We start from the raw sequence: 9,152 nt of genomic DNA on the forward strand, positions 1-9,152 counted from the left end.
AACTCCAGCTATTCCAGCTTTTTGAACGCATATGAATAAATGCATAAAATCAAGAAAGAGCTCCACTCACATGAGCTACTTCAGTTGTTTGGAAAAACAGAGGCTCCAAAATGTTTGAAAGAACATTATATTTAACTTTAAAGTAAGAATGAAGACAGAATGATCATGGGTTGATCATAAGCTGAGTGATTAAAGGTGACTGTATTCCTCCTTAGTGGATTTCCCTCTTTGTAAACTGTATGTGCTATGATTCACAATGCTTTTTCACCAGGCTTTTCAATTTATGCAGAAAACAATGTGTTTCACATTTGTTCAATATAAATTACAATGATTGTGCATTGAGGCTGATATAGATATTGATATTTGAGTTTTAAAAAATAATTTAAAGAAAAACGTATATAAAGAGAAGAGGATCAGAGCCACTGTGAATAATTCTTAAAAAGCCAAGAGAAAGTTCAGAAATGATTTTTACAGTGGCCCTCATCCTTTTCCGTATACATGTCCTTCTGATAAGGACCCTTTAAATTTGTTGTGACTAAGATGTGCTGGGCAGGACATTGTACACTTGTCTGTAGGGCTTGGTATCAAACTTTGATACTTTATGGCACACAACCAGCTTGCCTTGATACTACCAAGTATCAAAAAATGTCTTGTCATTCGATACCAAATTTCAATACCTAAGGAGTTAATCTCATCAGCGTCAATGAGCCAATAAGCTTGTTGTGCCAAGATCTAATAGTGCTGGTGATTGGCCATCTCAAGGCATGCAAGACAAACATTAGGTTACACCCAGAGACAGGGTTCACCACGTGTATCTGTAGTGTAATCTTTTGTTAAAATAGGATTGTCCAGGAACCGGTATCGATATCTATATTTTTTGAGATACCCAGCCCTACTTGTTGGCACTCTGTGAGAGAAACTATGCAACAGATTTTTTCCCCCAGATGACATTTTGATATTTCACAGTACGAAAAGCACAGGTTTAAATAATAAAAAGAATGATGGCTGAATTCTGTTAGCTGCTTCAGTTTCAGGGTCCGGAAACTGTTCATGCAGGCTCACTGTCCGGTTTACTGGGTCACTTGATTCTATGCCCCTGTGTCTGAATGGTGCTGTATAAACATGTCTTGCCTTGCCGTAAATAGAACTGAGTCATTGTTAATATTTTGAGCAACACCTGTGATTTTCCTACTAAGTCAAGTCAAAATGTTTGTGTGAGCTTTGTATCTGCTTCACTGTTAGCTTTGGTAGTTTTATGACTAATCATCAAAGTCAAGGAGCCAAATCGTTTTTGCTGGCAGTCTCGATTTCACCCAAAGACCACTATTTACCATCCCCCCCACCACAGTGCCATCTATAACAGAAAAGCAATCATGTCTTTGTTAGCTACAGACCTTACGTTGTTTCTTTATCCAAAACCCAGCACAGAATATCAATCAGAAATCTGCCATTGGAACCCTGAGTGAAGCAACAAAAACATCTTGTTAGCCTCCAAAATATGTCACTGCTAGACTGCTGTGTGAAGAACAGACGACAACTACCTTTCTGAAATATTTCTCTCCTCTGTTGAATGCTAATATTTGCCTTGTGAGCGAGACGTGCCCGGTTTTTAAGCTAACAGCCCTACACACACACAGATGTCAAACAACAATATTAAAATGGAGTGGGAATGTGACAAACCTCTACCACACAAAAAAAGACTGCTCAGTTGACCCGACTGATAAACAGCATGCTAATGCAAACAGCTTTAAACTAAGAATCTTTCACATCATCAAATCATATTGAAAGAAAGAGCTGTGGAGAGTACAACAAGAACAAGAACAGAAGCAGGGAGAGACTGATAGCCTGGTTCTGTCCAAAGTTAATAAATACACCGACCAACACCTCTAAAGCTCACTAATTAACAGCCCTCATTAATTTAATCTGTATACAAACAGGGCTGGGGGGTAAATCATTTGTTGTTTTAGAGGAAGTTACGTGCTGGACTATTTCTTCCTTCCAGTCTTTATGCTAAGCTAGGCTAACCTTATCCTTATTGAAGTGTCATACGTGAATACACGAGACTGGTATGTATCTTTTCAACTCAGTCTCAAAGCTAATAGCTCTCCCAAAATGTTCAACTATTCATTTGAAGCAACATTATGCAACTTTTTTACCTTAAAATAACAGCTTCAAAATAATTTCTGCCCCATCGCTCGTTTCTGCACTGTGTGACTTCAGTGAGAGGGTAGGATCACAGTGTTACATACATGTTTACTTCAAGATACAAGTTTTCAAGACATAACATTGTTATGACATAATGAGTTTTGTTTGTAGTTTGCACCTACGTCTGACAAATTACAGACCTGGGATTTGTATTTACGACAAAAAGTGAATCAGAATCAGAAATACTCAAACTGTGGTGATTTCTGCCAAAAAGCTAATTTCTACATAATGTTGCTTTAAACCAGGGTTTCTCAACCATTCTGGACCATTGGCCACGTTTTAAGAACCCAAAAATGATCATTTGAGTATGTAATACTTTGGTATTCAATTAAATATTATAGGAATCTTCAGTCTATAAAGACACAATTCTTAAGATTAATATCTGAACTGATTTATTCATTTCAATTTTTCAATACATTAAGATTAATGATATCCCATGATTCCATCTACATAAACAGCCCCACATAAGGTCCAAACCCCAGGCTTGAGAAACTCTGCCTTATAAGTTCCATCTGGTCACTCTCCAAATGCATTTTATTGACATACATGAATACATTAGGTCATATTTTGTCTATCGTCTATCATTTTCCAACAAACCAGTCCTAAGAAGCCTTGATCTGCTTGGCATTTTCAGTCTTGGGTGGTATGATCTGAATCTGGAAGGGGACGAAGAACTCCAGAAGAGCTTTTGTGTCTTTCAAGTCCAGAGAATAATCCTGAGCGATCTTTTCTGGCGTCCACGTCTGAGGCTGCTGCTGGTGACTGCTCAGGGCCTTCAGAGCCTCAGTGATGGTCAGTTTGCCTTTAGGAACGTCTGTGAGCTCCACCAGGCCATACCGGTCCAATGGTAAACTATATTTCAACGGCCGTCGCTCCATTTCTTTACTCACCATCACTATCTTTGATGCCTGTTGGAAGATTAAGCAGAAGGAATAAAGACTGAGAAAACCCTACTGTTTTGTAATATTCACACTTGGCTGTGTGTCATAATGACTAAGTGGTAAAAGGGAAGTATTAGAACAAGTAGAACAGTCTAGTAAGTTCAAAAAATGATATAATTTTACTGTAATGCAGCCAGGGAAAGACTAAAGTTATATCAAACATAATAATATCCAAAAAAGACCACATGTAGTCTCCTATCACAATAATGATATAATAGTGATATATTGTCTTATTGTTATAAGCTGAAGAGACACATATTTTCCATGGGGTTGGTGGAGCCCCAACAGAGCTAAAAGGAGAAAGAATATTGGACTTTGATTCATCTGGTGTAAGTTAGTAAATGTTTTAAAACCCTTAACCTGTCTACATTGATCCGTAGTGTCTGTCCTTTAGTCAGTTATTCGTTTGTTGGACAGGCAAACTGACAAAAGTTTGGAGAGGAGGAACTTTTGGAACTGATAAACTTCATCCATCAGTAAACTTGTTGTTCCTGCAAACACAAGATTAGGGCCCGGCTACATTACAGGTTTCAATTTTAAAAACAAACTTTTCAGACAGAAATACCTTTCATCTGTGCTCTCTGTTTTGTGATGGATCAATGTAGCCCCCTGTTGGCTGATTAACTGAAATAAGGTCAGAGACACTGGAGTACATAGGAGTTTTTAGAATATTTCATGTTATAGTAAGAGATAATCTTAAGTGAATTATTAACTAAATAGAAACTAGAGCAATATCTGTTCTGTTAAAATATATATAACATTTCCCTTTCATTTTCAGTGCATGGCTCAGGCTGCATTCCCAATGTACATTTATTTTTGATTTATTTTTTTAAATTCAAATCCAAATTCATAAATCGCTTTATTGGCATGATGTAACACATACATATTCCCAAAGCAAGCGCATAAATAATGAGTACTAGTCTTTACTGCTGTAAAGACTAGTACTGTCATCAAATATAACATATAACAACTCTCAGGTGACTGTCCCTCAGTTTGTGGCAAGCAGTACATAGACTGCTACTAGATCACAGCTCTTTGGGTTCTCCCCTAGTTAATTTTTCTTCTTCTTCCTTCGTAATTCTTTTTATCCGATTTGTCATAAAAATAATCAACCAATTAATCGATTATGAAAATAGTCGTTAGTTGCAGCACTACATATATGTACTGTGTACATTATTAAAAAGTTGTGTTGAAAACAAGATAAGGTGTATCAAGTTGACACAAGTTCAACAAAAAGGCTATGGAAATATATGTCATTATCCTATCTATACATGTATTTACTAGAACTTAGTTATCCTCATTAGGATATGACTAAAATATGGTGAATCAACATTTTAAGTTGTTTCAGTATAAATAAGGTGTGGTATTAAGTACAGTTACATGGTAAAAACAGTACACTCAGGTCTTCTTGGCAGGGAGGAAGAGAGACAAGTGAAGAAAAAGCTAAAAGACAAAGCACAAGGCTAGTTTGTGCTGTGTATTTGTCTACAGGTTCACAAAGTTATATTTTATTTTTGATAATGTACTGTATCCTGTTACAAGGGGCTATTTTAGGACCAGGATGAATGAACTATTTAGGGATTATTGCTTCCCATGATGGCACTCAAAAGATTTGAGGCATTGAACTGGGAACAGATTTCCAAAATTTGGGATATACAGAATTTAATATTCTCTAACATATCTGTCATTCTATAGCTGCTTTTTCCTACACCATTGCTGCCTCTCAACAGTGTAACCTTGTTACCCCATTTGAAACAGCAGCTCTATGCAGCATAACAGCAGTGACTCAGCTACAAACTCAATACTCTCTTGTTTCACTCTGCTGTTAGTCCGGGGCAAATGTGCCAAATTTGTGGTGAATCGCAAAAACTCCTCATGGCGTCCAAGGCAGCCCCTTTACTTTCTGCCATAGCCTAACTGAACTATGTACCCGTTGAACGCATGTAAAAGGTACAGTCATTAATGCTAATCCATACACTTCTTGTCGAGAGGTCTCCCTCACCTGTTGTGTGTATTCTCTTCATGTCTGTGACATATTCTACATTCAAGTACTGACTACTCAGTCATCATGATTGCTTTTCACCCGGATTTCGTGGGAAATATGAACAGCCTTCACAATGCGACTATAGCCTATTAACAACCATATAACGCGATTAATCTCTAATTGGAGTCGAAATGTTGCACCATCATCAGACTCATTGATGCAGATGGACTCAGTCCGTGTCCCAGACTGACCTCTGCTGCTGCCGCTGCTGCTGCCGCTGCTGGGTCTGTAGACTCCACGTACACAGACTGGAGGTTTGTCAGCAGAGGGACGTTCTTCTGGTTCACTGTCTCCCCTTCTGAAACACACAACGTGCTCGTTAACAGGGAGACTGTGTCCAAGTTTCACTGAAAACTTCACTCGTAGCCCTGAGGCAGATGAATCGCTCTGACATGACCCTCGAGGAGACAGTTACACAAGTTAGCAGGTTTACATTCTCTCACCTTCAGAGCTGCTGCCGGCGGACGGCAGAGCGGTGGCCGCGTGTCGGGGTGCTGCTCGGGGCTTCTCCTTGGAGATTTCTCGGTGTACTCTGTTTTCTAGGTTGAAATTTCTGAACAGACGTGCAACCCGTGCCCCCATGTTCGAAAGGATAGCAAGTACTACTGACAATAAAGTTTATTCAAATTGTCGACGGTGAGCGAGCAGGTTCATTCCGCAGTAAAAAGGCGAATATAAAATTAGCAGCGACACCATGTGGTTGGAAGAATGAACATTCCTCAATTCTTTGCTTTAATAATACACGATCACAGAACAACCTGTTTCTGTTTGTCTCTGATGGAAACACATTTCATTTATGGAAACAAATTATGAGGAAACTAGTTACTATTGATTAGTTCCTTTATGAGAAGTGTCATCATTTTATGGGCACTTTACTTAATAAAATATAATTTATGCCATAAATCTAAATTAATAACTTGTAGTTCTATCTATCTATCTATCTATCTATCTATCTATCTATCTATCTATCTATCTATCAGTAAGGCCTTCTATATACAGTAGGTGTAATCAGATGTCCTGTTTTTTTTAGTTGCTTTGTTTTTTGTTTTATTTTGCATGTATTATGAATGTAATAATAATGATAATATTTTGTCATTACAAATGATATATCATCTTAACAATTTGAGTGACTGTCTTTCCTTGACAGCATGCGCAAACTGTAACCCTAAACCCCTGGTGTCTAGCCATGATTTGACACTGAGAAAGGCCCTATTTGCTTACAATAATAACAAAAGAAGAACAATAATCTAATAAACTAAATTCTCAAAATTTCAGATTTTTTCCAGGTTTACGTGACAATATTTGAGCTTTTCAATGTAGTCTCAGACTTTTGGACCCCACTGTCCGGATAATAGATGACTCTTTACACAAGTGAAACGCATACATTCTTACAATCTTCAGTGTATGAACAGTCTCATGGCCAGCCAGCAGAGGACAGCATTTTATATCAAATTCAAAAAGGCCTCATCATTAAAAAATGGTTGGCCTCTTTTTGAGGTTCATGTTTTATCAGTGTTGGTTTCATACACAAACGCAAACTGAGCATCCGCCTGTTTGTCACAGTGAGGTTTCTTAATGAGACAACCTCCATGAATTCGTTATCACTCCCATCCATCTTCAAGTGTTTTGACCAGGCCAGACAACAGGTAACTTTTAATATAAGGGAAGCCATATGGAGCACATCTGGAGGTGATTATCTGCTCAATCATAACAAAACAACCCACAGCATTTTTGTGAGGAGAGGAATGGAAAGATCTTCTTCTCATTTCACTCACTCCCTGGTGCACTGACTCTGGAGTGAGGAGCTGGTAAAATTCACAAAGTCAACAAAAGGCCAGAGGTTCTCAGCCAATGATGCTTCTCAGTTACAACAGGACTCTGGACACAGTAGGGCTGCCTCAGTTAAAAAAAACAAACCAAACATAAAAAACCCTCACCAACAAGACCAAACAGTGGTAGACATGAATTATGTTTCTTTCAAATCAAAAGAAAAAGTGAAGAAACAGAAAACACCAAATTGCTGTGAAAATGAATTTATTCTGCTGGTGATAAAATACAGATCCCTGATTGGTTGTTTGCATGGGAGTGTTTTTGATTACTGTTTATGATTTCAATCCAATGTTATTTACTGCCTGGAGAAACACTTAAATAAGACAGCTCCAAGGCACGTTTCTGCATGTGAGGCTTGAAGGGCGAGGGCGAGTCCACTGTCTAGACTGTGTTGACTTGCAGAGTTACAACAGATGTGTATCAACATTGTCATTAAATAAAAAAAAATGTGTTCTGTTCAGGAATCCATCTCTGCTTAGACAGGCTTAATGAATTTCCCAAGAAAATCTGTTTGTCTGCAAACACATTTTGAACATTTGAACAATGTGTTTATTGTAATGCAGCACTGATTCCACCAGTAAGTTGTGTAGGTGTTTAACAAACAAAGTTAGGGGTGTGTTTATAGAGGATGCAACAGTAGTTGAAAGCCAGTATGACTCTAAATGACCTCTGAGCTGTCTTTCATAACCATTAGCTTATGGCTACGTCTTAAAAGTATGGTAGCCACGAGAGCTCAACACACTGCAAAAGACACATTTGGTGATAGTCTATAATTTTCAACAACCACCAATGAATGCATCTACTAACAAATATTGTGCGTGCTTTAAAGCCTGATATAGCCTATCTTCTCCATCTGTGCCACAGAGCTCCATTGTTGTCCAAAACTATTAAAAACACATTAATGAGCCACACTGTTGCACTAGGTGACATTTTCCATCCTTTCCATTTACACACATACTGCAGTTCATTTTGACTTAACCCCACATACGCCATCGTCTTGACAACATCAGTCAACACCTTGAGTTCAGAACAACAGGCCAAAGGTGACCATTTTGTACCTGCCCTGATGAAGGCCTCAATGGCTGAAATGCATAGGCATGTTTTAACTGCTGTTAGGATCAAAGCCATGAGATATAAAAGGCTTTTTCTTGAGTTCCTCAGACCTGTTCATTTATTCAGGAGTAGTAGGATTCCCAAACTGAAGAGCACCAGGGACACCATTTTCATTTTGTTCACCATACTCTTCGCTGTGGCTACTTTTGGCTGTGGCTACTGTTAGCAAGTAGCTCAGTTAACTGTGGAGCTAAGTGGCTCTATTAGCTGACGGGAGTCTGTTGTACCACAACCTCAGATGACAGGGGGAGGGACTCACCACGGGCAACGGGGTCAGGGTCAACTGGGCTCAACCACCTTCCAGTGAACATGGCTGAACACAGCCTCTGAGACTAACAGATGCCAGTTTGAAGACAGAGGATACAGTAGAGAGGTGATTTACAGCAGCTCTGATCAGGACTATGACTCCGGGGATGAGAAGACACAGCAGGTGGAGACAGGAGAGGCAGGAAGTGCGAGCAGGAGTCCAGCACCAGCAGCGGGGGAAGATGGTCTGTAGAGCTGGAATATTTTTACATCTTACTCTGTGAATTGAGGATTTATTTCAGCCAAACCAGAGGTGATTGTGAAAAGACAAACCAGGACTGTTTTAAGGTAAGTTTTACCTCATTTACGTTTGAATTGTGTGTTTTACGATGAGTTAATGCATCACTTGTCTAATTTGGTAAGAGAGAGAAACTTGAATTCAGAGTATGGTTGTATTTTTCTTTTTGATGTGGAAAATAGGTGTAACTATCTCCTTTCTTGACAATTTGTGAGTTTATTTTGTTTACTTATTAGAATAAGTAGCGAACTTGCTGCATTTACATCTCCCAACTGAAACTACTGGGCTATCAGGCTAATAGCTCTTGAGGTACAAAGTAGTATTATGGGACAGGACAGGTATAACGTCAACATTGTTGTTTTCCTCACTCTCTGTTGATAATGTTTGTTCTTTTTTTGAATGTTTGAACTAAAATTATGGTCATATATTACACATAAAGGAGGACAGATGAGCATGCTAGTAATTATGGGGGGAC

General features: G+C 38.7%; 1 protein-coding gene across 2 annotated transcripts; it reads right to left on the reverse strand.

Annotated features, from left to right (window-relative positions):
- Positions 1–2,233: 2,233 nt before the first annotated feature.
- On the reverse strand, positions 2,234–5,788 carry ndufaf4 (NADH:ubiquinone oxidoreductase complex assembly factor 4). Of its 2 annotated transcripts, none has more exons than XM_073492300.1 (3): positions 5,634–5,788; positions 5,382–5,488; positions 2,234–3,113 (listed from the first exon to the last, which is right to left on the reverse strand). In XM_073492300.1, the coding sequence occupies exons 1-3, from the start codon at positions 5,770–5,772 to the stop codon at positions 2,808–2,810; spliced, it is 552 nt and encodes a 183-aa protein (XP_073348401.1). In that variant the 5' UTR covers positions 5,773–5,788; the 3' UTR covers positions 2,234–2,807. The 2 variants fall into 2 exon arrangements, with proteins under 2 accessions (XP_073348401.1, XP_073348402.1); XM_073492301.1 differs by having other exon boundaries at positions 5,382–5,485; positions 5,634–5,787.
- Between the last annotated feature and the right edge of the window lie 3,364 nt (positions 5,789–9,152).

Source organism: Pagrus major, chromosome 22 (assembly GCF_040436345.1).
Source record: "Pagrus major chromosome 22, Pma_NU_1.0".
NCBI classification, from domain to species: domain Eukaryota; kingdom Metazoa; phylum Chordata; class Actinopteri; order Spariformes; family Sparidae; genus Pagrus; species Pagrus major.

Bases quoted from the DNA above. Each gene is read 5' to 3' on its own strand.
- ndufaf4 (XM_073492300.1), bottom strand. From the start codon at position 5,772: ATGGGGGCACGGGTTGCACGTCTGTTCAGAAATTTCAACCTAGAAAAC. The intron at 5,489-5,633 runs GTGAGAGAATGT...TGTGTGTTTCAG, and splicing joins CGCCGGCAGCAGCTCTGAAG to AAGGGGAGACAGTGAACCAG. The intron at 3,114-5,381 runs GTCAGTCTGGGA...ATCTTCCAACAG, and splicing joins CAGCAGCGGCAGCAGCAGAG to GCATCAAAGATAGTGATGGT.